At 50.6% G+C, this 27,859-nt stretch overlaps 12 protein-coding genes across 12 annotated transcripts; 6 read left to right on the top strand and 6 right to left on the bottom strand.

The window, feature by feature from the left end:
- Positions 1-2,229: 2,229 nt before the first annotated feature.
- M437DRAFT_12823 (uncharacterized protein) lies at positions 2,230-3,501 on the top strand (the record flags this gene model as incomplete). The annotated part of the gene is made up of 2 exons (XM_041018680.1): positions 2,230-3,314; positions 3,372-3,501. Coding segments are annotated over 2 exons (1,215 nt in total), but the record flags the coding sequence as incomplete, so codon positions are not given.
- A 1,362-nt stretch (positions 3,502-4,863) lies between these two features.
- On the top strand, positions 4,864-5,292 carry M437DRAFT_48461 (uncharacterized protein; the record flags this gene model as incomplete). Its single annotated transcript, XM_041021668.1, has 3 exons — positions 4,864-4,942; positions 4,993-5,052; positions 5,105-5,292. 3 exons carry the CDS (start codon positions 4,864-4,866, stop codon positions 5,290-5,292), a joined length of 327 nt encoding a protein of 108 aa, XP_040879819.1.
- A 1,231-nt stretch (positions 5,293-6,523) lies between these two features.
- M437DRAFT_48808 (Xanthine/uracil permease) lies at positions 6,524-8,696 on the top strand (the record flags this gene model as incomplete). Its single annotated transcript, XM_041021725.1, has 4 exons — positions 6,524-7,740; positions 8,034-8,070; positions 8,123-8,379; positions 8,432-8,696. 4 exons carry the CDS (start codon positions 6,524-6,526, stop codon positions 8,694-8,696), a joined length of 1,776 nt encoding a protein of 591 aa, XP_040879818.1.
- A 378-nt stretch (positions 8,697-9,074) lies between these two features.
- M437DRAFT_75326 (uncharacterized protein) lies at positions 9,075-11,885 on the top strand (the record flags this gene model as incomplete). Its single annotated transcript, XM_041026404.1, has 5 exons — positions 9,075-9,316; positions 9,372-9,483; positions 9,534-9,880; positions 9,935-11,444; positions 11,526-11,885. 5 exons carry the CDS (start codon positions 9,075-9,077, stop codon positions 11,883-11,885), a joined length of 2,571 nt encoding a protein of 856 aa, XP_040879817.1.
- Positions 11,886-12,465: 580 nt separating this feature from the next.
- Positions 12,466-12,970, bottom strand: M437DRAFT_48233 (uncharacterized protein; the record flags this gene model as incomplete). The annotated part of the gene is made up of 3 exons (XM_041021620.1): positions 12,466-12,651; positions 12,766-12,840; positions 12,902-12,970. The coding sequence occupies 3 exons, from the start codon at positions 12,968-12,970 to the stop codon at positions 12,466-12,468; spliced, it is 330 nt and encodes a 109-aa protein (XP_040879816.1).
- A 441-nt stretch (positions 12,971-13,411) lies between these two features.
- Positions 13,412-15,037, top strand: M437DRAFT_48565 (uncharacterized protein; the record flags this gene model as incomplete). The annotated part of the gene is made up of 5 exons (XM_041021689.1): positions 13,412-13,735; positions 13,792-14,291; positions 14,346-14,559; positions 14,614-14,799; positions 14,855-15,037. The coding sequence occupies 5 exons, from the start codon at positions 13,412-13,414 to the stop codon at positions 15,035-15,037; spliced, it is 1,407 nt and encodes a 468-aa protein (XP_040879815.1).
- A 592-nt stretch (positions 15,038-15,629) lies between these two features.
- M437DRAFT_75323 (protein methyltransferase) lies at positions 15,630-16,519 on the bottom strand (the record flags this gene model as incomplete). The annotated part of the gene is made up of 3 exons (XM_041026403.1): positions 15,630-15,912; positions 16,012-16,138; positions 16,429-16,519. 3 exons carry the CDS (start codon positions 16,517-16,519, stop codon positions 15,630-15,632), a joined length of 501 nt encoding a protein of 166 aa, XP_040879814.1.
- Positions 16,520-17,114: 595 nt separating this feature from the next.
- On the bottom strand, positions 17,115-18,872 carry M437DRAFT_16045 (uncharacterized protein; the record flags this gene model as incomplete). The annotated part of the gene is made up of 1 exon (XM_041018844.1): positions 17,115-18,872. A coding segment is annotated over one exon (1,758 nt), but the record flags the coding sequence as incomplete, so codon positions are not given.
- Positions 18,873-19,538: 666 nt separating this feature from the next.
- On the bottom strand, positions 19,539-20,396 carry M437DRAFT_48395 (uncharacterized protein; the record flags this gene model as incomplete). The annotated part of the gene is made up of 3 exons (XM_041021652.1): positions 19,539-19,850; positions 19,901-20,120; positions 20,170-20,396. 3 exons carry the CDS (start codon positions 20,394-20,396, stop codon positions 19,539-19,541), a joined length of 759 nt encoding a protein of 252 aa, XP_040879812.1.
- A 1,067-nt stretch (positions 20,397-21,463) lies between these two features.
- Positions 21,464-22,854, bottom strand: M437DRAFT_75320 (polyamine acetyltransferase, variant; the record flags this gene model as incomplete). Its single annotated transcript, XM_041026402.1, has 3 exons — positions 21,464-21,493; positions 21,545-22,045; positions 22,660-22,854. 3 exons carry the CDS (start codon positions 22,852-22,854, stop codon positions 21,464-21,466), a joined length of 726 nt encoding a protein of 241 aa, XP_040879811.1.
- A 918-nt stretch (positions 22,855-23,772) lies between these two features.
- On the top strand, positions 23,773-24,297 carry M437DRAFT_9250 (uncharacterized protein; the record flags this gene model as incomplete). Its single annotated transcript, XM_041029077.1, has 1 exon — positions 23,773-24,297. A coding segment is annotated over one exon (525 nt), but the record flags the coding sequence as incomplete, so codon positions are not given.
- Positions 24,298-25,686: 1,389 nt separating this feature from the next.
- On the bottom strand, positions 25,687-27,526 carry M437DRAFT_66033 (uncharacterized protein; the record flags this gene model as incomplete). The annotated part of the gene is made up of 2 exons (XM_041024675.1): positions 25,687-27,243; positions 27,323-27,526. The coding sequence occupies 2 exons, from the start codon at positions 27,524-27,526 to the stop codon at positions 25,687-25,689; spliced, it is 1,761 nt and encodes a 586-aa protein (XP_040879809.1).
- Positions 27,527-27,859: the final 333 nt, after the last annotated feature.

Raw genomic sequence — 27,859 nt, 5'->3', positions numbered from 1 at the left:
ATTGTGCGCTCAACAGGAGTGCAGCATCTTGTTATACTGTTAAAGTACCAAGCTGTGAACAAGGTGAAAAAGACTGGCTCAATGATCGCAATATGTCGCATACACCTCTGTGGTATAATCGCGTGTCGACAGGAGACGACAATTCTCTATAAGGAGTTCGGATTGGTGGAAACTGGATGTTTCTGAACTCATCCATCAGCTGGCACCACGTAAGATCTGTACATAGGACAGGACAAGTATCTTGATCTTATGCGGGTGATACTCCGGCGGTATCTCTAAACGACTTGTATGGTCAGAGCCTGGTCGATTTGTGTTGGTGCGCGACATGAAGAAACGTGATGTGTTGTCCAGAGGACATCCAGAGGCCTTGCTCGACGACTCGGGCGAAGCAACGCCTCTCTGAGATTTCGAACTAGTGCCTCCGCTTACCCTGATAAGCAAACAGCTCGGTGAAGAGTGCATATTTAAGACGCTACCACTCACCAAAACAGAAATGTTCACGTCAAAGAGTCTTTCCAGAGTAGATCATAGCAAAACAAACATGTTTTTGAAGAGATCCTGCCGTGCGATCCACCAATAGTTGCCCATATCATCAGCTCAGATTGGTGATTTACTTGCAAAAGGTACTTTGAACAGCTTTTAGCCAGAAGTGCTGATTCGCTGTTCGTGAGCCAGGCGCAGAGCTCAAGCCAGACATCGTCTCAGAGAAACCAAGCCACACTGAGAGTTTGATAATCGCCAAGAGGCATCAATCACAGTGTCGACTCTGGTACCAAAACGAGGCTCCCGATGGGTCAATCTGTGGTGTTACAAGCATTCACTCACATTGATCCACAGCATTATCAACTGTAGGATCGAGCGCACAACTTCGCTATATCAGCAGGCAACTACTCAGGAACAGTCTCCCATTCGTTACCTCTTCTCTTGAGAGTATTGTGCAACTTGACAACTGCACATACGACAGTGTTCTGCGCAATGGAAGGACCCATTGAATTCTCGGTCGAGATTCGAGCTTGGCCTGAGATCGTGCTCTGTGTCGGACAGCCTCGCCCATACGCCTGCAGCCTCTTCCGCTGATGAATCTGACCAGTCCTCCCAGAAAAGATCGATTGGTTGCAAAAGCCTGCCATGAGCATCGACCCTGCTCGAAAATAGCGAATTGGTGCTGGGTTCAGTAGCACATGCATATGCATACCCCTCATGAGAATATTGTCGGAACCGCCGACTTAAATCGTAGTCCTCGGGATGAATTACTATCGAATGTGTCTCAAAACGGTGCATACTTTACCCGAGCATCAAAGTCGGTGAACTGCCAGTTTCTAGAGCAATAGCGAGGAAGGCGCATGTGAGTCGATAAGGGTCGTGTGGAGTCGACGGGGAAAGACCCGTGGCCGTTGGATACCCTGCATGAGATTCCCAACATGAGGTTATCCACTGATCTGTTGTGCGCAACAACGATGATGCTGCAACAAGCTTGAAGATACACGGAAGATGAGACGATATCCAGCAGTCTCGAGCGTGACACAGGTTATGAGCTGGCGCATGAACGAGTTTGAAGGTTCTTGCAACAGGCATTCCGCTGTGTAGGGCGTGACAGAGGCACATGACGTGTTGCTAGCATCAAGAAATGCAGCAGTCGCGGAAGATGGCGCGACGGCAACGCGCCATTTCAATCCAAAGCGACGGCTTCTCGTGGCCGCAGAAACTTCGACGCCATCCAGCACGCCCGTGAACCGGAGCGTGTGCGGAGGCAGAAAGTGCAGCTGCAGGAATCCTATTAGTGGCGGTGTGGGAGGAAGGTGATTGGATTGTGGTGAGCCCGACAGGTCGAGACGAGGTTGGGCGCAGCGGTCAAGGTGTGATCGATGCGTGATGGGCTCGATGAATCGTGTCACCACAGGAGCCCATGTGCTTAGAAGAGCCACCGTCCTTTCTCGTTTCGCTAGGTCGACACCTATTTCGTGCCTGCTGATTTGATTGTCGTTTAGATGGCTGCGATCGCCATTCGTTCGCTAGATATGTGCTGTTGCCATCGGCCTGGCATCACCCACCTAGTCTTTGCCGTCCCCACTGCCACCACGTTACCTAGCATTTCTTCCCGTGATAATAAAGGTTACCTGCTCCTTCGCTGCAGTGCTTCCTCTCCCTGATCTATCACACCGCCTTCCTTGTACCATGCATCGCCGCCACGCCGATTCTGAGAGCCTGCCGAGTCGCAACTCCAGCTTTTCGAATAGTGATTTTGGAAGCAGCAACCATTCTCGTCAGTCTCACAGTACACAAGGCACCCAGTATACCGGACCTTCATCAAGACCCCCGTTTGTGCACTACGAAACATGTGAGGGAAGGCTCGAGGGTTCCAGGCTCGAACACTATCGCCAAGTAGAGGATCCCAGGTCGTCTGCAGAAACATATGCTTCGACTGTGCCTTCAGAAGTTGATGATGATGACGATGAGCAATCTTTGTCTGACGGACCTCGCCCTTTGCCCCGACCTGATATATATCAAAGCCGGGCAATTCCATCAACTCCATCAGATTTTGCCGAACTGTTTCCATCAGAACGCCTTCTGTCGATTAGACATGATGACTCCACACCTGACGGCAACATGAACCTCCGGATTGACACAGTATATGAGAACTCGCGGTACAGCCCCATCGATGTCACTCTGTTTCACCTCCGCATGCACGACTTGAAATCTAGGCAATTCTCGTTGAGAAGATATTGCAGAGAATCTGGCCGCGAAGTCTGCCACTCTTCGCGTAAATGTCAAAAGAGTGCCGCTGCACGAAGGATGGACATTCAGAGATCTCTCAGCAACGCATTTGCATCTCTTCGTACGATAGCAGAACACAAGGCTTCTGGTCCAGCCGCAGGACTCAAGAGATCGGATTCTGGATACGAGTCACTTCAGTCGCACAAGAGTATCGAGCTCAACCAGCAAGTCGTCGCACCAATCGGTTTCTCCAGCAGGGGACGTGTACCCGTCCCCACCAAGACGATCAAACTCGAATTCTCGAACTATGCTCAGGTGGAGGTGAAACGTCGTGGTGCTAAGAGTAGTAAAAGGTATGAGTTTGAGTACTGGGGAGTCCATTATGTCTGGAAACGTATCACAGATCGGATTGGATCCTCGAAGGAAGTATCCTTCTGTTTGTTTCGCAATAATGAGGACTGCCCTCTGGCCCGGATACAGCCTACTTTCTTGAGCGGTGTGCAACAGCGTGAAGAGCTCTCGAAAGGAGGCTGGATTCCACCTTGCACTATGGGTATAACCGATGCAGAGATCATCGAAAACCACAACGAAATCTCAGAGTAGGTTTTGTTTCTGCTAATCTCAAACTCACCGCCTTACTAACTAACCATCTTCAGTGTTGTGGTTGCTGCTGGTCTAATAGCGTTGGTCGACGATTGCATCAAGCGCCGGTTCCATACCAGACCAGTTCGTGCTGGGATTGCCACTGCTGTCCCAAAATTTCGATTAGACATGGAGTACATGGGTACAGGCGCCAAACGTCCAGGTGATACTGCAAGCCGCCGGCCTACACCGCTTCGAAAAGGAAGTTGCGACGTATAACACGACGCTTCGATGAGATGATGTGCAGAAGTATTGCGCATCTGAGATTGACTCGTCTTCTGCATCTCGAGCCTGTCCGATGTTTCCTTTTCTGGTTCCTCCAAGTCAAAGCACGCATACTGAAACCTGTCAGTTGCCCGATACGCTTGCATACGAATCTAGTCTGTATCGCACAAATAATTCCGGATTTTCTCAGAATGTTTGCATCGCGTTGATATGTGTTTTCTTGGTCGCTATAATGGCACGAACACCTGACTTTTCACACGCTCGGATCATATAACGTCCTGTCATCCATGATACACATAAATATATACATCAAAAAATTCAAGTAATCCTTGAACGATCATTACTCTGCTACTCATGGTCGTACAAATATGTGCTCCTCACCGCTCAATCTCTTGAAGATTTAGAGTGCTCGGGGAGGCGACACCGTCCGACTGCCCCTGTATCTGATCACGCAGGTACCCGAGGGCACCCGGCATCCTTGCTGGGCGATGATGTCGTTAAAGTGAGTGTTCCTCTTCTGAGAAGTTTGAAGTTGGGATTTGAACTTGCGGACAGACAATGTTCCTATGATCTTTGATGTGTCCTGATGGCGGAATGACGTGGCTCAATGAAGGAGAACATCACTCTATCCAATTTTGCCAGCATGCAACTACCGCACACGGTGCAGTACCAGCTCCAGCGGGTCGCTGCCCGACCAGCTGGCGTTGACTAATCGCGGCATTGATGCCGAATGCAAGCCAATTCGGATTCTGTTATAAATGATTGATATATTGTGGAGTTTATATGACTGCTAGTTCATCGGGCCTTCTTATCCAACAAAGCGGCTCGGGAGCCGGTATTATGAGAACCCACCATCTTGCTGTTGGAAGCAGATCATACGCAAACAAACCTGGGTATTACAGCCGGGCGGGACGGCCCTGCAAAGAGCCTAGCCGATAGACAGAATTGTTTCGAAGACCCTTTTTGACATCTCTGCTGCTACTTGCCTTGTTTGACAGCACACAGTACACATCGTACCTATCAATTCACCAGGGCTGAAGCCTGCCAAGTAGGACACGAAGCAACTGTCCGGTTTGCTGTCCAGGATGTTGGCGATTGCAAAGTGACATGTCGAAGGTCAAGACTGTAGCTGAAGGACGGGAGCACGGTATAAGAACTCATGCATCGAAGCTGTAGTTCGTCAAGTCACCCTCCAATCTACTCTGCAAGTCCCTACCGCCAAAATCTACCCTACCCAAGTCTATCTCGCCTTTGCCGATCCTACTCTCGCCCACATCTAAGATGGCTTCTATGACTGCTTCGAGGGTTCACACCGCCACAACTCCAGTACACTCCACTGTCTGGCAGAACAAGCTCATAAGTAAGTTCGTTCCATCGTGTGACGGTGACCAACACTGATTGGACATGCAGATGAATGCAGAAGCCGTGGCCTCCGTGCTCCCAACTTCCAAGAATGTTCTGACAGACGTGGTATGCTTTTGAGCGGAACGAATCGAGAGAAGCAGAAACTGACATCTTTCAGGTGGCCGTACTGCTTGGTCCAGTGTGGTCGAGGTCAACGGATGCAAGCACCAGGCTCGCTACTGGTACGACGGAGACTGGGTCAACAACGCTCGCGAGGACGCTGCAGAAGTCGCTCTTCAGCGCATGGGTGTGGTTCCTGTACCTCGCGGCCCTCATGCCCGTCTCCTTGGCTCCATCAGCGTGTAAGAGACACACTCCCCACAACAGACGTGGTTCGTCTCGACGTTCCTCGCCATCTCTTTCAGTTTTGATCACCACACCTGGGTATTGCTTTGAGGAGTCAGGAAGGGGCTTATCATGAATAGTGTTTCTTGCTATCGGGTCATGTTTTCATAAAAGGCGCGCATCGGGGTCCGGACCAAAAGAGAGCTCAGCTACATCAGCAGCATGGCGAAAAGGCGTTGTCTCTTATAAAGGAAAAGCACCTAGATAGACACATTTGGGATTTCTTTTGTCAATTTGCATACTACACCGAGTATTTGTATACGTCAATCTTTGAAGCTGGAATCTAATCCAAACTCAAACCTTCCAGATGACTCTGTCCAGACATACCCCACCCCCGCGTGCCAGAGTATGTAAATCGTGTAGCTATAAATGCACAAGAGTACCAGGACACAGGACAGTGCCCACCGAGAAGCAACAATTTGATCACTCTCTGCAGAAATAGGTAGTGTACATTTTGCTCTTTGCTAGGATTGGTGTACAACAGATGTTAGGGACTTTGGCACACGAGGAGGACAGACGCTGTGGTCGACGTGTGTCCAAGGTGTCAGATGCCGGCAAGGTTGGCCGAAGGTGGAGAGAAGCAGGTGGAGGCGGAGGTGGAGAACGCGGCCTGATTTTTCCCTTCTCATTTTCTTATCAGCGCCGCGAACCTCTAACGAAATCACATCGAGCAACAGGACGCATTCGATATCTGTTGGAAGGATCCATCTTGTCGCACGGCTCCGGCCTTTCTAATAGCCATCAACAGCCTATCTCCTAATGACTGTTCTGGCGACATAGCATGTTCTTCGACTTTGCCCGCGCCAATAGATCGTGTAACAGCTTGACGTAAATGGCCATCGCCGACGACCGAACGGTTGGTTCTGCCCTCCTTGTACATCCACACGGTACAGTGAAATCTTCTTTGACCTTCGTCACATAGCTTATCTTTTGTCGATCGCATATATCTTTTCAATACTCCCAACTTTTGTAAATCCACTTTCAATATAATTCAGAGCAAAAGACATTGTATTTCCATCCCTCCTGTTCTTTCAGATAACTGTTTGCTTGTACCTTATGAGATTCCATTTCAATATCGCACACGACTGGAGAAACGACCAGCAGAAGTGTTAACAGACTACACCTCTAAGCCCTTGATCTCCCAGAAAGTGCCGTTCTCAATCGAACTCGCGGAAACACCATCATTGACATAATGACCAACAACTTTAAGGACGATAGTCCAGATACAATTGGTCCCGAGATCACACCTAAGAGGTCCTTTTCCGAAAAAGGCCGTCGCCTGATTAAAGCCTTTACTACCAAAGAAGGACTTGTAGGCGACTACGACTATGGCTTTCTTTTTAAGCCTCAACTCCCCTTCATGAAAAGGGCACGAAGGGCAGGCCCTTTCTTTGGCCTTAACGACAGGATGCCAGTGTTTCTTGCCTTGCTATTGGGGCTCCAGCATGCCCTTGCTATGCTTGCAGGCATCATCACACCTCCTATCATCCTCTCGGGCAGTGCCAACCTTATCCAGGCAGATCAACAGTATCTGGTTTCGGCATGTCTCATTATGAGCGGTATCTTGAGCATGATACAGATTTCCCGATTCCATATCTGGAAGTCTCCTTACTACGTCGGCACTGGATTGATCTCAGTCGTGGGAACATCTTTCGCAACCATCCCCGTCGCAACAGGTGCTTTTTCGCAAATGTATGCCACCGGTTTCTGTCCATCGGATGCAGATGGTAACCACCTCCCTTGCCCTGATGGATACGGCGCACTGATCGCCACTTCGTGTGTTTGCGCCCTTCTAGAAATACTGATGAGCTTCACCCCACCAAAGACTTTGAAGAAGATTTTTCCGCCCATCGTTACCGGACCTACTGTTATGCTGATTGGTATATCGTTGATCAGCTCCGGCTTCCAGGATTGGGCTGGAGGCAGTGGTAGCTGCTCATCTCGCCCTGAATCTGGTATCTATAGGTTGTGTCCGACCATCGATGCGCCTCACGCACTTCCTTGGGGAAGTGCAGAGTTTGTCGGACTTGGATTCCTTGTCTTCGTCAGCATCATCTTGACCGAGCGCTTCGGCAGCCCAATCATGAAGTCTTGTGCTGTTATCATTGGTCTGCTCGTTGGATGTATTGTAGCTGCCGCATGCGGATACTTCGATCGCAGCGGTATTGATGCTGCACCTGTCGCCAACTTCATCTGGGTTCGCACCTTCAAGTTGAAGGTTTACGGTCCACTGGTCTTGCCGTTACTGACGGTATACATTGTCCTGGCTATGGAAGCCATGGGCGACATTACTGCGTCTTGTGATGTTTCTCGCCTTCAGGTCGACGGAGCGACATTCAACAGCCGCATTCAAGGTGGTGTCCTTGCTGACGGATTGAACGGACTCATTGCAGGTCTCTGCACATTGACGTAAGTGAACACATCTCCTGCTGTCTCTGTCGTACCTACGTGCTTATAAAAATACACGATATTTTCTAAAACAGTGCCTTGGTCCAACGAGAGTGGCTCATCAATGCACCCTCACTGGATCCAAGTCTGATATGAAAACTATCTTGTGTTTCTATAGTGATGTATATCATGGGCCACTTCTCAAGAGCGGTGATTTCAGGATTTTTGAACCCCCCCCCCCCCCCCCCCCTTCCAAAACGTTTTCCCTCCTTTTTATTCCTCCTAAAACACCTTGATACTAACTATGTCACTAGTCCTATGTCTGTGTTTGCCCAGAATAATGGGGTTATTGTCGTGCTCTCTACAATCCTCGAAGGAAAGACAAAAAGCTGACAAGAAATAGGCTTTGACCCGATGCGCCAACCGAAAAGCCGGGTATGCAGCCTGCTTCTGGCTACTTATCATGGGAATCTTCAGCAAGTTCGCAGCTGCACTAGTAGCAATCCCTTCCGCTGTACTAGGTGGCATGACGACATTCCTGTTCGCGTCTGTCGCCACTAGCGGTCTGCGTATCATTTCAACAGTCCCATTCAGCCGCCGCAACAGATTCATCCTGGCCGCAGCATTCGCCCCTGGCTTTGGTGCTACTCTTGTTCCTACGTATGTACAGTATTGTTGCCTCCTATGTTTTCAGTGTCTTACAAATATACAGTTGGTTCAGCTATGTCTTCACATACCACGGTAGCAACCAAGCCCTGGAGGGTTTCTTCAACGCCATTGTACTGGTCATGGAGCAAGGCTTCGCCGTTGCGGCCTTTGTCGCCCTGATCCTGAATTTGATCTTGCCTGAAGAGATGGAGGACGAGGAGATTCCTGAGTTGACCGCCAACACCATTGATGCACCCGCAGATGAGGAGGAATGGCGACACATCAGAAGAGAAGATGAGAGCGAGAAGATTTCACCAGTCAAGAATTAAGCTCTATGCCTACGAGATAACGATTGTGGTTTACAGTACAACATTGAGAAGCTAGATTGGAGATTGAGCACATGTAGCAAAAGCTTGATTTATGAATTTGAATGAGAACGTCTTTCATGAGCAACTGGCACCAGCGACCCATCACAAAGAGTTGACTACAAGGAAAATAAATCTGATATGACCGAGTTCCAATGTAACCCTGGTCACCGGAAACTGCCGTCAATCTCTAGCCCTATGAGCACTGACGACCGTGCACGGCCGTGTTCCTGCATACACAACGCCGTAGGTTTAACTCCCTGCCTGCAGGTCAAGTGCACTCACGATATCGCCAACTCATTAACACCAGCATGAAATCAGGCACACGATCTGATACCCCAAATGGCATCTAATCACGGCGAGGCTTCGTCCACGAAGCAGGCAGCAAACACTGAAGATCTAATTGCACTTGCCAAGTCAGCGCTTGCGGAGACGGAGGAGAAGCAACTCGCCGCCCTAGATGGTGGTGCGCAACTACCTTTTGGCTATGGCACGCAGCCTGGCGATACACTCGATTTGAGTGACAAGGGTGTGCGCACATTGCCTATCGAGTTGATCAATTTGATAAGAGATCGGGTGGAACGGTAACAATTGGACCCCTTTCGTATAACTGAGATTACCATGCTAACTTTATGCGAGACTTTCGCTCGGACACAATCGACTTACTGAGATACCTGCCGATCTCATCTTTTGTTCAAATCTGCTGTACCTCAATCTTCGTCACAACAAACTGAATGCCTTTCCAGAACCGGTACGAAGAAACTCACAGCAAAGTCATTGCATCGGGCTAACAATGCCAAGGTCTTTCATCTCAGAAAACTTCAGATCCTGGATCTCAGTCACAACAACATTACTTCAGTCCCGGACGATGTCGGCCTCATGTACTCGCTCATGTTCTTGGCCATCGAGTCAAATCAGATCAAGCGTTTGCCAATTTGCATGGGCGAGATGTCCCGTTTGCAGAAGCTGAAAGTTGGATCCAAATCAATGGAGTTTCCACCACCGGAAGTCTTTGTTCCCAATCCTCTCGGCGCTTCTCCAGGCGGACCTCCAGTGGAAGAGGCTCGTCAGGTTTGCTCGCAGGTCAAATTGTTTCTCCGTGAATACAAACAACGGGAAATTTTGGGAAGAGCAACACCAGATCTTAGGTAATGGGCTCCCACATCACAAGCTTCAAGCAATCAGACTGACAAGTGGTATAGCGAGACCAGTCTAGAAACCCCACGTCCCCCAAAGAGGTCAATATCAGGCAGATTTCCTGTCAGACCGAGCATGAGCGGCATTGAAGGGCTTGACAACCTGAGATCAGGCGATGGACTAGGTCTCAAGCCACCACCACCAATTCCGCAGAGGTCTCGTGCTAGAGACTCTCTCGTGAACCCTCCGATAGGCCGTCGATTCGAACGTCCGGGCATTGGAGTGCTCGCTGCTGAAGGCGAGAATGGCAGAACTCGAAGCGAAACCGTCACCTCTACTGGTGCGCGTTCCAAACGACTTGGCTATGTCCCTCGCAAGATCTCTGGAAGCTCTCATACATCGGTGACTGACACTGGCACGCTCAAACCACACCACTATAGAGGGGCTTCAAGCTTAAGTCTGGCTGCCCACAGCGGCAACGAGTCTTCTTCTGGAGCGGTCAGTCCCATGGAGCCTTCCAGTCGCATGCCAGTAGCTCGTCGCCGATTGTCCAGTCTACCGGAAGACCGGCGTGTATCAAGACCAACGAGCATGACTGTTAAGCTTGCCAGTAGAATTGTCTTTGCTTTGTTTCAACTCAACGGTCCCATTGGCGATGCCGTGCGTATTATGAAGAGCGGTACGCCCAGAAAGACTACAATGGAGCGAATTTTCTTCGAATCAAGCGCAAGTCTCGAAGAACTTGACAGACGGCTGAGCCAGATCTCCACTGGCACTGGCGAGAGCAGAGCATCAGAGAACGACCCCTGGATTCAAGCAATCCGCAGAAAGTGTGCTCATGTCCTGCAGAGCTATTCTGCTCTTGCTGCAGAGCTCCGTCTTCATGCCCGCAAGATTGCATTGCGTGGCGAAGGCATGTATGTTAGGAGCCTCATGCTTCATATTTACGGCACTCTGATCGAGATCCGTAACACTTTGGCGTTCCAGGCTACAGAAGTCAAGACATCATCGAGAAGTGCTCGCGGATCATTAGCGACCATCAGTCGGGCCAGCACACCCACCCAGGCCAAACCGATCGCACCAAAGAAGAGATTACGAGGCGCTACTATTTTACAACCTTCACGACTGACGACTCCTGGAACCGCTCCTCCTCCAGTACCTCTCAGCACGAGTAGAAGCAATACCATGACAAGCATGAGTGCCGTGACACCACGATCTGGCGAGTCATTTTCATCAGCCTCTGGCATCCCACGGTCCGTCGTACTGCAGCAGCCGCCCGAAGAAAGCGAAGAACAACGTCAATTCGAGTCTATCTTCTTGAAGCTTCAACATGCGTGCGAACTTGCCGCGCAGACTCTCCCAAGTTGCAGAGTCGACTTTTACAGCCGAAACGAGTCAGCCAAACGATCAATGCAAGGATCAATGTCACGTCTCTGGTCGATGGCTCTCCAAAAGTGTGATGTTGCCATCAATGCTTTGGAGTCGATGAGAAATCGACTTTCCAAGGTCAAACTCAAGGATCCTAACTTGCGCACTCAACGAGACTTCTGGCTGTTGTGCGACAAATTCGTGCGAGTAAGTTCTTTTTTTCTTTTTTTTCTTTTTTTTTTTGCTTTGTCAGATGATTCTTGAACAACTGACTGACGAGATTAATAGACCTGGTTGGATCTCGCTCTTGAGATCAGAAACATTGGAAACCAAGGCTACGACACGGATTCTGTCAAAGTAGTCATGCGACCAGTTCAAAAGGCAGTCAAGGAAGTCAGTATTGCTGTCAACGGATCCCAGCTGTACCAGGCAGCACTTCGATCAAACTCGGTGTCTGGATATGTGACACCGGTGCCTGCGACCCCTTTGAGCGCAGCACTTGGACCAGCGGCACTTGCGACTGTCCCTTCGACGCCAAGCTCTGTGGTGGTTCCTTCCGAGTACATTGCTTCGGGCCTGCAGAGTGCAGCTGAGAGGCAGTCAGATGCTCCCAGTCTACGCAGCTATCCTCGTGGAAGAGGAGTTTAACGATTCAACAAGAAAATGTATATGGAGGCGCAAAAGTCGAAACAAATGGGCGAATGATACCACGGGAGAACGGATTAGAGGTGCATCTCAAGGCGAATATGGCGAAGACGGGGACATGCATTCTTTTTGACATTGTTGTTTGAGATATACTGAGAAGAGGAGCATTGCATGGCTAAGATCAAGGGAATATGAAAGATGGGACCTCAAGACATGCGCATTCACAGTAGCTCGTTGGAGCCAGACAAGTAGAGCAAGACAGACAGACGAAAAGATGAATGACTTTCAACCACAGTAAAGGCACATCACTTGTTTGCGCAGACACAGGAAGCACGCATGACTTCGTGGAGATTTTTTTGCTTGAGCCGGTCCATTTTTGAATGGCGAACCTTCGGACTATAGAAAAGGCGAGCAGAAAAAAGCCGCGCGGGCGAACCGACGAGAAGCAGCAGAGAGGTGCATGTTCCTCCGGAGCCGTAAACTGTTCCCAATAGCCTGAGCGATTCCACCACGCTTGAAGATACACCAGAACGGGGGAGGATTTTTTTGTTGAAGGTGAAGCGAATAGAGGGGGACGAGACGCTTAGTCGAAGAGACCGAAGCCCATGTCGTCGTCAGACTCCTCCTTCTCCTCAGCCTTCTCCTCGGCGGGGGCGGCCTCGTCGGCGGCACCACCGGCGGCAGCACCACCAGCAGCGGGGGCGGCGGCGGCACCAGAGCCAGAGCCGACGTTCAGGAGGAGCTCCTTGACATCCTTGCCCTCAAGAGCCTGTAGACACGCGACGAGTCAGACAAAGTTTCATTTTTTGCGGTTGTTGCGATTGCTTCTTCAGGGCAGCGTGTGCGCTTGTATTGCAATAGTTCGCGAGCAGTGAAATCGTACCTTGGCGAAGAGCTGAGTCCAGATGGGCTCAACCTCGATCTTGGCGGCAGCGATGAGGGTCTGGAGCTTGTCGGCCTGGTATAGCAAGTCAGCGGGGAGTCGCGAAATTGTCGAAGATTCTGAGGGCGTCGCATACGGTGATCTCAATACCGTCATCGGCCAGGATGAGGGCAGCGTAGGAGGAAGCGAGCTCGGCGGTGGACATTTTGATGGATGGGTAAAGAGATGCCTTTCTGTTTTCTGCGAGGGTAACAGACGGACTTCTTCTCGTGGTTGACGACGGATTCAAGAGTCGGCCACGGCTGCAGAAAAGTGTGCGATGGAATTTGGCGAGTGGGCGCACGGGCCGTCTGCACTCTTGGCGGCGGTGTCTCCTTGGGCTTGTCAGGTGACTTGAGCTCGTTCAGGTTGCACAAAGCAGGCAGCGCGCTATGCCGAGGAACAAAGATGTGCAGGATGAGCAAGATGTGCAAACGGCCTCGGACCTCTTGCTGCCCGCCGCCCGCTGCCCGCTGCCAATACGTCAGCGCAGTCACCGAAGCATCTACCGCCTCGCAACCGACATAACCATATCCACGCATCCGCATACCACGTCTCGACGCCGTATCCTTGCAGAAACACCGCCAGTCCACTTTCATAGTACAGCATGACCGACTCGCCATTTGTGCGCTCTCCGCTCGATCCCAAGGAACAGCCCATCCTCGACCGTCTGCTCGGCTTGCGTGACCAGCTCTCCGTGCTCAAGAGCGACCGTTCATCATACATTCGCACCCAAGATGTCTTGGACCTTTACACAAAGTTGATCGGGGAGGTCGAGAAGCTCAACGATCTTCGTGCAGACAAGCGTAGCGAACAGAACAGGGTCGACACGGTGCTCGACGACTGCTTCCAGCTCGTCTCCCTATTCTTCCTTACCATCGGTCGTAACCAGGAAGCTCCCGCTGTCTATTCTGCCGTCTCTACCGTCAAAGTAAGTGCCTTTGAATCCCGCATATGGCCTTGTTTGTACTGATCGTCTTTGCACAGCGTCTCCTGGACCATCTCAAGGAAGCCGGCTTCTACCTACCCCAAGACCTCGAATCCATCGAACACAATCTCCGAAAATGGCGTTCATCTGTCGAACGCGGCCGAGACGTCCACAGTGACTCTTTGATGACGCTACTTGAAGCACGTATCGACGTCTGCTACCAGACCCTCAAAGACCTCCAGGCTTCGCTATCTCGCCTCGAACCCGAACTCATGGGCTACTACGAAAAGCTCGTCTCAATCCTGCGCTCACTCTCTGCTTGCAACACACGATCAAAGTTCCCCGTCAAGGAAGTTGAAGAACTAGGGGACCAGCTCAGGCAGATTCAGGCAGAGTTGAAAGATGCTGGCGTCTCACACAAGGGCAGGACAGCCGAGGAAGCATACGCCGAACGCCTGCAACAAGTTCATATTGATGAGAACCATATTGAGGAGGGTGACAAGGTCGTTTCCTTCCTGCTGAGCCGTTGTCTACTCTGGCTCGAAATCGTCCAGGAGAAGTAAGTCAAAACAAGCTACCTGGCAATCCGAATGTCTGACCAACAATATTACAGGCAAGGCAAGATCGAAGATCGTTTCCGCGAGACCTACGACAAACTGGTAAAGCTGCGCAACACTCTCGACAACATGAACCTCACCCAGGCCTGGTCTCTGCGCGAGACAGACTTGTACAGCTACCAACGACAGCTTGACCGCATCGACGAATCTCGCGTCGATGGCAACTTCCTCGACGCCGACGGGAAGCCTGCCGATCTACACGCGCAGAGGGTAATGTTACCTTCCCCCATCGTTGTTACTCCCAACTGACATTTGCTCCTACAGACACTGCTCTACCTTCTTCGCAAGAGCTACTCATACATCTACCACTACATCATCTCGTCGGAGCCTGTTTCAGAAGCTCTGTTGCCCATCTACAACCAACTGCTCACTCTCAAACGCTGCCTGCTCGAAGTCAAGCGCGCGGGTGGTGTTGATTCTCCTCGCGAGCTGTACCCGTACAGCATGAAGGTTCGTCTATTTCACTCTGCCATCTCCTTTCATACTCATGCTGACTGTGGTGCAGCTCAACTCAATCGACAACATGAAGAAAGATGGCAAGTTCATGGTTGGAGATGATATTCCCGAAGGTCAGGGAAGTGTCACATCGTTACTCGCTGAATGTTTCGACATCGCCTACGACCTCAGGAACGAAGCGGAAGAGCGTCAAGACGCCGCCGAGCTGGCCGAAGGCACCGAAAAGGAGTAGAAAGTCCGTGTGGCAAGATCACTACATCTCCTTCGTGTACAACATCAATTGCGGGTGGTAGTTGGACGCCGACTTGGCAGAATTCTTGAAGAGATGTATTTCCGTCTCGCACTTTTTGTTTTCTTGCAAGGCGTCAGGGGCTTGGGAGTCTGGGTCTTTGTCACTTACTTGGGAGAATCATAGCTGTAGGTGGACAGGAACGATGGAACGATAGGATGGTAGGAGGCATATCTGCGAAACACGAATACGAGAATCTTACAAGTTCCAAGGAACCAGTTCTGTCCTTTACATGAGTACTGACTGCCCCAAAATTACATGCGATATTTGCTAGCACTGGCAAGACCAACAGTATGTCATGATCCATGCACCAATGGTACAGCACCAACAACTATGTCCACGACTTAGGAGAGTTGTGTCCACAGAGAGACGATATTCATAAGATGTTTCTCTGGATCTTTCCTCAACTGGAATAATACTATGCCTCTTGATAGCTTGAAATCCACCATGCATTGTCGTGGGAGAGAGCATTCGAGTAACCTCCTTCCATTCACACATGAAATTCCTCAACAGCACCTTCCCTACCAATGAAAACTCACACCTCAATACCCCCAAGCACGCCCAAGCCGTCCCCCTCATCTTCCTCCTCCCCGACATCAGCATCCTTAAACCACAACCGACTTCCATACGAAATACACAACTCTTCTCCTTCCTCTATTTCCCTCAAAGTCTTGTAGACGATGACTTTATTGGCGACATTTCTTTCCCAACCCACGTTTTGGTGTTGTGTTGAGTGGTTGAACATGCTGCCTAGACCGAGGATTACAGCTTGGGTTGTGAGTTGTTTTTGTGTTTTGGGGCAGGTGTAGGGCCAGTTGCTGTAAAGGTATCAGTGTCTTCTGTTTGGGAGGAATGAAAGAATGGCAGTTCAGGGCAGAAGTGGATTTGAAGGATGAAATGGAAAAAAGGCGCCTTACTATGTGTAGTGGAACAACTCTGTCTTCTCAATGTGCTCTTTGTTTTCTGTTGGATCGAGGACTAGTACTGGACAGGTTTCTAGTACGGTATGTGCGGGTATGCGTGCTGCTGCGAAGACGCCTCTGCCTTGATTTAAGTTCCTGTCAGTCCATGGTTATGGTTATACATATTCCAACAAAGGCGGAGGAAGACATTTTGCGAGGTTTGAAAATGATAATGTCAAGACAGTGTCAAGTCAACTTAGTATATTGACTCATGGAAAGAGCGAGAGAAGCAAAATACCAATGGCCAAGAAGGTATATAATTGGGGGCTCAATCCGGAAGGAACTTCCACCATCTAGATTTTCTGTATCGTCACGATACTTCCTCCTCTTCTTTATTATTTCAAATATGATAGAGAGAAAAAAACAACACACCTTTTGGTGTATCCAACACCAACTTTATATCAGAATGCCGCGTCAACGGAACCGCGTCCTCAGGAAGCTTTTCAAATTTCGTCAAACCCATGGTTCCCTCTCAGTCTTGTGCTTCTCTTAGAATTGCTAATTCACAGTCCAAAGAAGGTGTGCAGAACAAGGTGGGTGTCAATTTGTCAAAGAGAAAAGAGTATGGATTTTTGGCCAAACACAAGGAAAGATCTCTGAGAAGGGAAAGGCGCTTTCGGCGACAAAAAATGTAAAAAGAAAAGGAAAAAAAAAAAATAATAATAATAATAATCATGCTTGGGGTCCGCACGGGCCAGGGTTGCCTGTATAGCTATGCACTTTTTGCAATATGTTTTCTCTCGACTCCTCTTTTGAAATGCTGCTCAATTCAGAGCCTTAAAGATACACGAGGATCGGCCTTGAGTGATACATGGATTTGTTAATACTCAGGGGTTCACTATCGAGTCGACGGTGGTGGACGTGAAAGCCCAACACAATACATAGAATGGAAGGACGAACACAGATTCAGATCACTTCAGACTACTCGGACTAGACACTGTTGACAACAATAGTTTTGGTGGAAGATTGCTCTATCACGCTACTCAGATTCATGCCATCCAGAATACAACAAGATCCGCCCCTCTGAATCAGAATTAATCGTCTTTTTGCCTTTTGCCAGCGCCAGCACTGGTCCCACTCCTCGCTCTATCCTTGAGTGTTGAAGCATACGCGAAAGAAGCACTACTGCTCATACCGGGTCGGCCAGTGCTCTCTGAGCCTTGACGACCTCTGTGCTTTTCTTCGTCCTCTTCGTCTTCCCCTATCTCGAAAGACTCAGCCATCTCGATCAGATCGCCGATTCCACTTGGTCCACCTCTATTCGCGGCTCCTCGATCTTGTGGTGGTGGAATAGCCGTGCTGGCTTTAGCTGCCATTTTACGCATCCATCCCTCGACAGCTGCTCCTACATTCTCGATATTGATGGAAGGCGATTGTGCATGCGTGAGGCCAGGTGTAAAGGGCGTAGGATTATCCGAGTATGTTGGAATGTCAGGGAGATAGAGGTTCGACTGATTCGGTGGGGGAGCGACATTAGGAAGGTGACTGGCAAACATCTTGTTCAAACCATCTTGAGCAGGACCAGGCGACTTAACATTCTTAGCCATGGTTCCGACACCCCCTGGCCCGGCCAGATAGCTGGGGAAGTAAGCATTGTTTGCATTAGATGACCTTCTGATGCCGCGTGGTCGTTGAGGTATCTCTTGCTTAGGAGAGTCCAGAGGGTTTTCATGTATCACAGATCTGTTGAGGTCGAGAGAGGCGGTAGGTGTGTCAAGGTCAGAATAAGACTGAGATTTTCGTCTAGCAGGTGGGAAAAAGGCCAGATTACGTCGAGACGATCGGGCGATCTCTGTAGGCTGCTTGCTGTTTGGCAAGAGCACCCATGAATCGTGTTCCCAATCTGCTTCTGGATCGTGTGAAGAACGACATGACGAAGACGAAGGTCGATCACCGTTTGTAGATATAGACTCATTCCTCCTCCTGCCTGTTGGTATGGGTGTCTTGACCTCTTCTATAGATGTAGGAAAAGGGTTGTTCTCCTGAGTTAGCTGATAAAGATCCTCACTGCCATTTAGACGAGTACCTTTGACGGCGCACTGGTCTACAGGGAGCAGGATAGTCTTGCGAGCTTGTATACGATCGTTGGGCCACATGCGATTTGCGCGTCGTAAGGCTGAAGGATGAATGTTGTACTTGATGGTAATTCCGGCAAGCGTATCTTCAGGCTTAACATGATGAACATATACCAAGGCGTCTCTGTCATGACCATTTTCAGGAGGAGCAGAAGCGGATGCGCCATCTTCGGAAGAACGACGCTTGAAATGGCCGATTGTGTTGTGTTCTGGAGTAGCGTTCATGAGTTGCTTGCGCTTCTCAGCACGTATCAAGGACTCTCTCTCTTCATACGAGCCAAGGCCGACACCAGAAGAAGGGGTGGATGTGGGTACGCCCCATTGCTTCGGAGGGGCACTTGTGTTTCGTGTCGAGGTCGAGGTGATAGAGGGTTTACGACGTCGCGGCGAGAGAGCAGCTTTGGAAGAGACTGGAGAAGGAGTAAGCAGGTCCGAGGCCATGCCTTGTATAGCAGACCATGATTCTCCAAAGAAGGCCGACAAGGTTGCGGGGGACTGAGCACGATGGGGATTCAAGCGGCTCATGCTCTTTGCCGGGCGAACGGTCTGGGATGAAGCAGTCCGCGGCAAGCGCGTGGAGGGCATAGGCGAGGGCTCGCGAGAGTCAAAGGGCGAAGGTAAGGGCGAGGCATGGCGTGGGATTGGGTTCAGAGCAGCCGGGGCTTCATCATCGAGACCGGAGATGAGTCGGGGCGCTCGAGGCCGTAGGGTCGACGACTGTGCTGTCGTCGAGCTGGTACGCGAGCTCATCGTCTGACAACCATGTGGTCTGGTATGGACACGACCCGCGCTCCTGATGGTCTTGTAGAGAAACGTATGTATTCAGGGAGCTTCTGCCCTGTCTGGGGACGAGCTCGGCCTTAGTCCTTGGTCTGTCTGGGCAGAGTCCTCGCTGATTTGTTTGCCTGAGGAAGCCGACGGCTGCTGCTATGTGCCGATGGAGATTCTCAGAGGATCAGATTACGAAAAGAAAGATTACTCGTTGCTCAGTACAAGTAACAGATGATCAACTACCTCGCTATCAGCTCCGACATTCAAGTCCAAGACTCCCGCTGCTGCCCCATGGCGCGTCATCGCGTCCGTGCCCCACCTGCCGGACCCGCCGCCAATCTCCATTTTCTCCATTCCCGAAACACGACTCCTCCTATCCTTAATCGATTCGAAACAAGAACGTTGATCAAGAACAATAATACATGTTGACACTATCAAAGCTCTAGCAGTGCGAAAACTATGCTACACAGCAGTGACCTTTGCATCTGCTTTATCCTCCTGCTTCTTGAAAGCCTACACCATGCTTGTAACTCCTAGTCATGCATTCCATGAGAGCAGCTCCAGACCCGTTACCTGCTTCTAAGCCCATTCATCCTTCCACCTCTCATGCTCTCCATCGACCTGCACTGGGCTCTCTCAAGTGTACTGCCAGGCACCTGCTGTCATGTTCTGATCGTGGACGACAACGTAAAGTCCGACGCACGAGCTGGGGAATTGAACTCCAGACAGGCGTGCGAAGAGCTTCCACGCTGTTGTGTTACTGCCTTCTGGCGCGACTGGACAAGTGACCATGTCCTCGCCGTTGGGTCCGAAGTAGCCGCCGCCTTCGTAAGCAATCCCGCCGCCGTAGTAACTCAGGTTGTACTGGGAGGCCGAGTGTGCTTGAGTGAAGGTCATTGCTCCGTCCGTCTGCCAATAGATGGCTTGTCCGCCGGGAACTGCAGTGGCCTCATTTCTGATCAGTGTGCGCACAAAGAACAGAACTAACTCTTGCTCACCATATAGCCGTTGCCGATGAGGGTAGTGTCATTGGGGAATGAATTGCAGAAACTGCCGACGCTTGTTGGGCAGTAGGTGGCAGCATGTGATCCGACCCAGAAGTGGTTACCAGCAGCTTGGATGGGCTGGCCGTCGAAGGCCTGGTCTGGATTGCTCGCAGTGAGGGTGAAAGTTCCGCTAGTCTTTCTTGGATCCTCAGCCAGGACTGTTCCATTGCAGCTGGTCATGGTCAGTAACTGCGCCGAGTATTGACAGGGAAGATAACCACTTGTAGCGTAGAGGTGTGTAGCAGGCGCCATTGCAGTCATCCATGGCTTCGCCGTTAACGACCGGGCAGAGGGCGTTACTATCGGCCCCGGCTCGGCAGGTATAGCTGTGTGGGCTGTACCATTGATCACCGCACTCCTTGAGACTGGTGTCGACAGGGATAGGCGTTGCCTTTGTGGAGGCCAACAAGCCGGCGAGGATGGTCAGGGAGCAGACTGTTGATTTCATTGCTGCGACTTTGATTGTGTTTGTGATAATTGATGTTGTGGATGTTGTTGTGAATGTTGAAGAAGAAAGGAAGACAAAGAGGTGTTGATTGAAGAAGCAAAGAACCTCAGTCGCAGTGCCATGGAAGGAGTTACTTGTATTGCACTTGCCTTTGTATGTGCTTGGGAAGGAGCCCCAGCCATCCGCTGTAGTACCTGCCTTCTTTGCCAGTCGAGCTACGTAGCACATGACCCCAGAATGCGGATAGGTAGCTTTACACCTCGTATTGACAGGAGGCTGTGCTATTTCCAGACAACTCATCTGTGCAACTATTATTTTCATAACGCGATGAGATTGAAAATGGTTGTCTAGACTCGATATAGATCGCGCAGCCTCGAGCAGTTGGTCTTCATGGAAGGACACAATCATTGTCCTGGAGAACATTAGTTAATGACAGCCCTGTCCGATATGTTCCAGCAGGCAGATATGTAAGGAAGACAAAGACCATGTAGCGCTGCAGTAAGAATCTAGCCTTATTTGTATAAGCTACAACAAGCTACCAGCCTCTCGCGACCAGTCGTAGATTTTCGTGCTCATGCGGGGCGGTGAGCATGCATAGCCGTGTGATCGACATGCATGCATCAGGCAAACCTGGTTGAAACTTCTTATTCAGTTAGTCGAGAAGCAGAGCGTGTTAAATCCTCTCTGCATCTAGTCATGGCGTGCTGAACCAGGATGAAGTGGCTCAGAGGAAAGACACCAATACCCATTAAAAGTGGAGTTTGACAAAACTGTCAAGAGATACGGTTCAACAAAACGGGAAGCTTTTGGTTATTATCATCTGATAGTGTACAACGACAGCTTTGGAGCTTGCACCACTTGAATCTCATGCAGGCCAATGTTTGGTCGGTACCTTTGTCCCCAGTCTGTGTCTGGAAAGTCGTGGTGCTGCCCGCGCAATGCACCCCCCTCTGGACGAGCTCTTACGTAGCCTAGATAGACCACTGATTAGTCGCAGCCGACCAGTTCACACTTAGATGCCTCCAAAAACTGTGTGGAAAGTCGTGAATCGTTGAGCCATGAATTTATCATTTTTGGTTGTTCTTCAACTCGAGAACCTATTTGCCTTGTCAGTATTCCGGGATCACACTCTCAAAGTATCGACAGACCATGTCAACCCAGTTTCCTCCGCCGAATGTTGCCTTGCTAGGGCCCTTGTTCTCGAAGCCCAACTTCTCGTAGAATTTCACAAGCTCACCATGAGCAAGCAAAGCGATTCTGTCAGCAGCTTGGACATATTCCATTCGCTGGATGAAGGCCTTCAGCAGAGTCGAACCAAGTCCTTGGTTTTGTAGAGAAGGCAAGACAGCTAGACTGTGCACAGCGATGGTACGGCCTTCCTCTCTGTGGCCAACGTTGCCCGAGGCAGTACCAGAAGTCTTCCAATCGCTAGGTACTTCCATATCCTCGTCCATGACAGTGGGATTGGTTGTTTTGGTGACCACACAATGAGCTAGGAGAACTGACTTGCGCGTTGGTACGCCACTGTACACGAAATGGGCACTGGAGGCCGTCTCAACCGATGCAAGAGGTGCTGATGAATCGCTTGTGTCGACCGAGGTAAAAAGGCCAAGACATAGTCCACCGCATTTGGTGAAGCGATACTCAAACTGTGCGATGTGTGTTAGCCACAGAACCAGACAAGTATACTTGGTTTCATCGTGATCGAGCGGTGGTACGAGAAAAAATACCGAATCGTGCAGCGAACAAAAAGAGGTAGACGCTGATCAGCGGCTTTTGGCAGGAGCTCAAAAGCTGATACCAGAAGATGACCTTTGACCATCGGACATTGTCTCTTAGTGGCGAGTTCGCGTGATGCCGGTTTCCTTCTGTAGGCTATAGTCTGTATAGCACCCGGCAATGCAAATACTCGAGTAAATCTCGAGCCAGTGGGGTCACATTCGGTGAAAGCTTCTCAGCAACCACTAATGACCAACTCTGTTTGCTGCACAAGATTCATGCCCTTATCTACGGGTCCTGTGTGCCTGGCTTGAACTTTGGCGAAATTCGAATCTGATAGACTCAGCGTGTAGGAAGGCCGTCTCCCATGTAACCTTGAGTTGGCCTGAAAGACACCGAGTATGATCCCACAAGAAACGGACAGAGGCGCAGATAGCGCCTCAGAGAGAGCACAGCAATACTAAATGTGGTGAAAGGAGAACAAGATCACGTGTTGGGGGCTTGACGAGAGAGGTACAGAATGCATCGATGGTGGTACAAATACCTTTTCTCTGGTTGCGCGTTCCTCTGGGGGAAACGTGGCATCCTCCAGTTTGACGGCACTGTCGATGTCGGAGGTGGTGAAAGTTTGGACGTAAGGCTTGATCTCAGCTAGGTGGTCCTGCTTTTCCATGTCGCGGGAGATTTTGTCCTTCGGCTCCTCGTCACCTCTCATCAAGGCGGCTAGATCGCGGGGCATATTGTTCGATTGCACGTGGTTGTTCGTGGTGGAATTTATAGGCAAGGAAGCAAGTGGGAAAATAAGTCGAGCCCCTGGCGTTGTAAGAGTCTCAGAACACAGAACGAAGATGAAGCGTTGGTAGGACAGGCAAAAACAGGTTACTCAAAGTGCTTTGTTGAAAGGCAACTCGTGTGGAAGTGACGTGTGAAGGGGCAAGTGCATGGACCACACCCTGGTGGGGTTGGACATGAACGGCCACGGCGGCGATGGCATCAGAGTTGGCAAACAGACGTCGTTGTCGCAGAACGAGTTGACAGGTCTTTGTCTGAAAAGTACGCCGTTGGACTACAGGACAATCAAGGAGAAGCCTCAACACAATGCAGGATTCGTGGCGGCACGACCAAAGGCAGATGAGGGGCATTAATCCATGACAGGCGACAGGTGGCAGTGGCAGACCGCCAATCTGCCAGTGACTTGTCGTGCATGGCTGCATGGCGCATGGCGCACATTTGGCAGTTGGCAGCAGCAGGTAGAGCAGGAACAGCAGGGGAGTTGGAAGTAATTAGAGAATATAAATGCTTGTGCGGTCTATCCCACGTGTAGGTACTCGAAACTCACGGGTCCGGTCGTCTTTGCCTCCGCAAGCTTTCAAGGCGCTTCGACGGCCTTCTGTCCGTTACAAACCATCAGTGAGGCGTATCAAGGTGCTCGTGCCTTCCTTCTCTCACAGTCATTACTCATCGCCCGTCCAGGTGCAACACGTCCAAGACACAAGAGCAACCTCTTTCGCGCTTGCTCGACCTCTTTCAGCGACGTGCATAACCCCATCCCACTCATCTCTAATCTCCACGCAAGGCAGCCTCCCCCATCTCAGCAACCATGTAAGTGCCGTGACACTCGTTCTGACTTCTCTTTTCGATCACTCATGCTGATGCCCGTCCGAACAGGGTGCAAGTCACGATACAAATAAACGCTCCCGGCCATGCTCTCGACGAGGAATTCCTACCGCTCGACGCCGACAACTCGTCCACTCTCGCCAATCTCAAAACTCAAGTTCACGACGGCACCGGCTTTCCTATTACCTCGATCCAATTCTTCCTCAACGGTGCTCCCGTAGTCGGCGACGACAAGACCCTCGACCAGGCAGGAATAAAGAATGGAGAGATGCTCTATATGCTAGTCCGCGAACAGAACAACATGCCCCGTCAGCAGACCCGTCCACAGCAGTCTCAGCCGCCACAACAAGGCCGTTTCAGCAATGATCAGATCGAAACCCTGCGTCTGCAGCTATTGGGCAACCCTCAAGCCATGCAACAGGTCAGCCAGGAAAGACCTGAGCTCGCCGCCGCTGCCTCAGATCCTGTCCGTTTTCGAGAGTTATACGTCACTTCTGTCCAACAGGCCGAGGCTAGAGAGCGTGAAAGACGCGAGCAGATGCAATTGCTCAACGATGACCCCTTCAACATTGAGGCTCAGCAGAAGATTGAAGAGATCATCCGTCAAGATCGTGTCATGGAGAACTTGGAGTATGCTTATGAACACAATCCCGAAGGTAATTTGATATACTCGTCCAGTCCTAAAAAATCACAGCTGCTAACTCTTTCCAGTGTTTGGTCGTGTGACGATGCTATACATCAACTGCGAAGTCAATGGTCACAAGCTCAAGGCCTTCGTGGACTCGGGTGCTCAGACTACCATCATGTCTCCTAGCTGCGCCGAGAACTGCGGTATCATGCGCTTGATCGACAAGCGATACTCTGGTATTGCTCGTGGTGTTGGTACCGCTCAGATTCTTGGTCGCGTGCATTCAGCCGACATCAAGATTGGCAAGGCTGTCATGCCATGTTCCTTTACTGTCATGGAGGGCAAGGATGTCGATCTTCTGCTTGGTTTGGATATGCTCAAGCGCTATCAAGGATGCATAGACCTTCGCCGCAACAAGCTGGTTTTCGAGGACAACGAAGTAGATTTCCTGCCCGAGTCTGAGATCCCTAGATCCTTCGAAGAAGCTTTGCAAAATGAGGAGCACATCAAGGGCCCCAATGGTACTGAGATTGGCACCAAAACTGGAACTGTCACCCAAGCTGGATCTTCGTCGCAACAACCCAAAGGTAACTTCCAAGGCCAAGGCCGTTCTCTCGGCGAGGCGTCCACGAGCGGACCTGCAGTACATCCTACACCTGCAGCTTCCGCTCCCGCCAGAGCTGCGCCTACACAAGCTGCCTCAGGCAGCAAGCATTCTGAAGCAGCCATTGAGCAGTTGATCGGTCTTGGCTTCTCTAGACAAGAAGCTATTGCCGCTTTGGACGCCACCGATGGCAACGTCGAATATGCTGCAGGTCTTTTGTTCCAAGGTTAGAAAAGCAGAGCCGTATCACGAAATATATGACACTGGGGGTTCAAAGTTCGTCGAGCATTTCAAGGAGTTTTGATTTTTCTTTTTCTCTTCACAGAAGAGAGGCATTGGGACGGATTCATGCAGTGGGTTCAGAGGTCGGGTTCCCTCAATTCCTTTCTGTCTACGCTACTTTCTTTGCTTTTCTTTCATAAGACCCAAACCTTGAAATCCATCCCTCCTTTTGTTCGATCAAAGACCCCGTGCTTTTTCGTCTTCTCTCTTCGCGCCATGGAACCATAAAGTCGTTTTTACCATTATCATTGCCTGCTTTGTCGGTGGGACTGGGGAAGACGAAGGAAAACCAAACGAAAAAGTCATTCGTTCGACTTTGGTCGACTTCAATCAGCCAGATTCGGCAGAGGCCTCAAGCGAACCGATGCTGTTGTCTGCATGCCGCATCAGTCAAGCATCACACACGAGATATGGGAACGAAACAAACCGAAGTATCGACTTCAAGGACAAGTAACAGTGTCATCGCTGTCATCGGAATAGCCACTGGACTCATCATCGTAGAGCACCTTGCGGCGCAGCTTCTTGAACTTCCTAATGCCACGAGCGATCTTCTTGGCACCACGATCAATGAGCGATTTCTTGTTGGTGGAAGAAGCAGAAGACGACGAGGCAAACTCCTCCTCGCGGGTGTGGTGGGGACCAGCAGAGAAGCACTTCAAAGTCGAGCCATCGAAGAGGCTAAGAGTGAGCTTCTGTCCCATCGAGCGATGCTGGCAATAGGCTTCCTCGATAGGGGCAGGAGGAGAGTCTGTCTGACTGGAAGCCGAGATGCGAGGTGAGGTGGGAAAGTCCTCTCTGTCACGGGTATGCAGCCACTGGATGTCGTTGCCCTTGTCCTTGATCTCCTGAGCCATTCTGGCCTTGCGCTCATCTTCGATTCTGAACTGGGCGCACTCGATTCGATCAAGCTGGTGGAGTCTGGCGAAGTACTCCAGCTCTTCCTCCTCTGTCATTGAGGAAATGACGACATGCTTGGGGTTCACGTCCATGTCGGAGGCCTCAACAATGAGGCGAGTCTTCTTGGAAACGATACGCATCCAATCAGGCTGGGACTCGGGGTCGAAACTGTCGTCTTCGTCACCACCAGACTTGCTGTCATCGTCATTGGCATCTTCGTCTCCGTTGGCCTGGCCATCATCCTTGCTGGCGTTGACTCTCTCCGAAAGTCTGTTGAACAAGATCAAGAGGCGGTTGTGCTCCTTCTTGTTCTTGTGGATTTGATCCTTATCCTTGCCACGATAATCGGCGAGCTTAGCCCATCTGGCAAAGATTTCCTCCATAATACGCATGTCTCTGGTGTTGAAGCAGCCCTGGACATCGTCGAGAAGAACCTCGTCCGCAGGAGACAAGAAAGGGTCGTTGTCGAAGTCGAGAAGAGTCAGGTTCATGTTTTCATCGAGCTTGATGTTCCACTTGGGCTCAGGCATCTCGGGAATGACAGCGTCAGGCTCGTTGTTGCGCTCAATTACTCTCTTGACGTCTTGGGCCTTGCTGAGCGCCTCCTTGAAGTCAGGGTCAGATGGCTTGACACCACGCTTGTACATGCCACGAAGAGTGGCGCAGAGCTTGTCAAGAATCTCTTCGGCAGTAACGTCGTCGCCAAACTCAGAGTCGCTGTGGAAGGAGGCCTCGCTGACAAAGCTGTCATGGTCAGAGAAGTCTTCGGGGTCCTGAGCTCTCATCTTGGCTCTCTTCTCGGCTCTGTCGGCTCTCAATCCCTTCTTGTATGCAGCAACCCTTTCGTACCACTCCCTGACTCTTCTCTCGCGGCGGAAGGCCATTTCTTCGTCATATCTCTTCTGAGACTCAGGAGTGTGGTAAGGGTAGTGGAGGGGAGCAGCACGACGCAGCCACTCCTCATCGCTGATCTCCTCAAACATGGGGAAGATGAGATGAGCGCGTTCCTTAGCGGTCAAATCCTCATCCTCGTACAGAAAGCTCAAGCCAAAGGTACGCAAGATGAAGCGAGCCCACGGGGGAGTCTTCTTGACAGGGTTCTGTGGTTGAGAGAAAAGGTTAGTAGACTTTCTTCAACTGCAACTTTTCCAAACAAGAACAATGAAGCAGTAAACTTACTCTCTTCATTTCCAGCTCCTGCCAGCGCACAATCTCCCAGAACTTCTCCTCGAGGAAGCCATAGACATCAGGAAAGGTCTTGTTGATAATACAGGCAGCAGCAAGAGCGCCAGCAGGCTTGCAGTCTCTAGGAAGCTGCCAATACTCGTTGCGTTCGCCCAGCTTGGGGGGAGGCATATCGTACATACTTCTGGTGTAAGTCATGATGAAAGATCTTGATAAGCGTTGAAGTGTAAGTAGTCGTTGAAGGAGCGTCGAGAAAGAGGCGAAGTAAAGGCCGCGCAGAAGGCGACGCACAAGAAGAAAAGGGGAGAGCAAGAAGAACAAGTGCTGCTGACGCAAAGCAGCGTGGGCAGACTTGTTCGAGAATGTGGTTTGCGATGGTGGAAGGGAGAAAGAGGAGCGAGAAGGAGGCGCAACAAGAAGAGTAACCAAAGCTCAGACCGCGCTTTGTTAGCGCTGTGAATCGAAGAGCTCTTTTCACACTGATTGAAGACAACAATGAGCGGTATACAGTGCAAAGGCGGTGGTGAAGGT

The sequence above is a fragment of the Aureobasidium melanogenum genome (genome assembly GCF_000721775.1).
Source record: "Aureobasidium melanogenum CBS 110374 unplaced genomic scaffold scaffold_10, whole genome shotgun sequence".
Lineage (NCBI taxonomy): Eukaryota > Fungi > Ascomycota > Dothideomycetes > Dothideales > Saccotheciaceae > Aureobasidium > Aureobasidium melanogenum.
The sequence above is the reverse complement of the archived record's forward strand: the minus strand, read 5'-3'. Positions and strand labels throughout refer to the sequence as shown.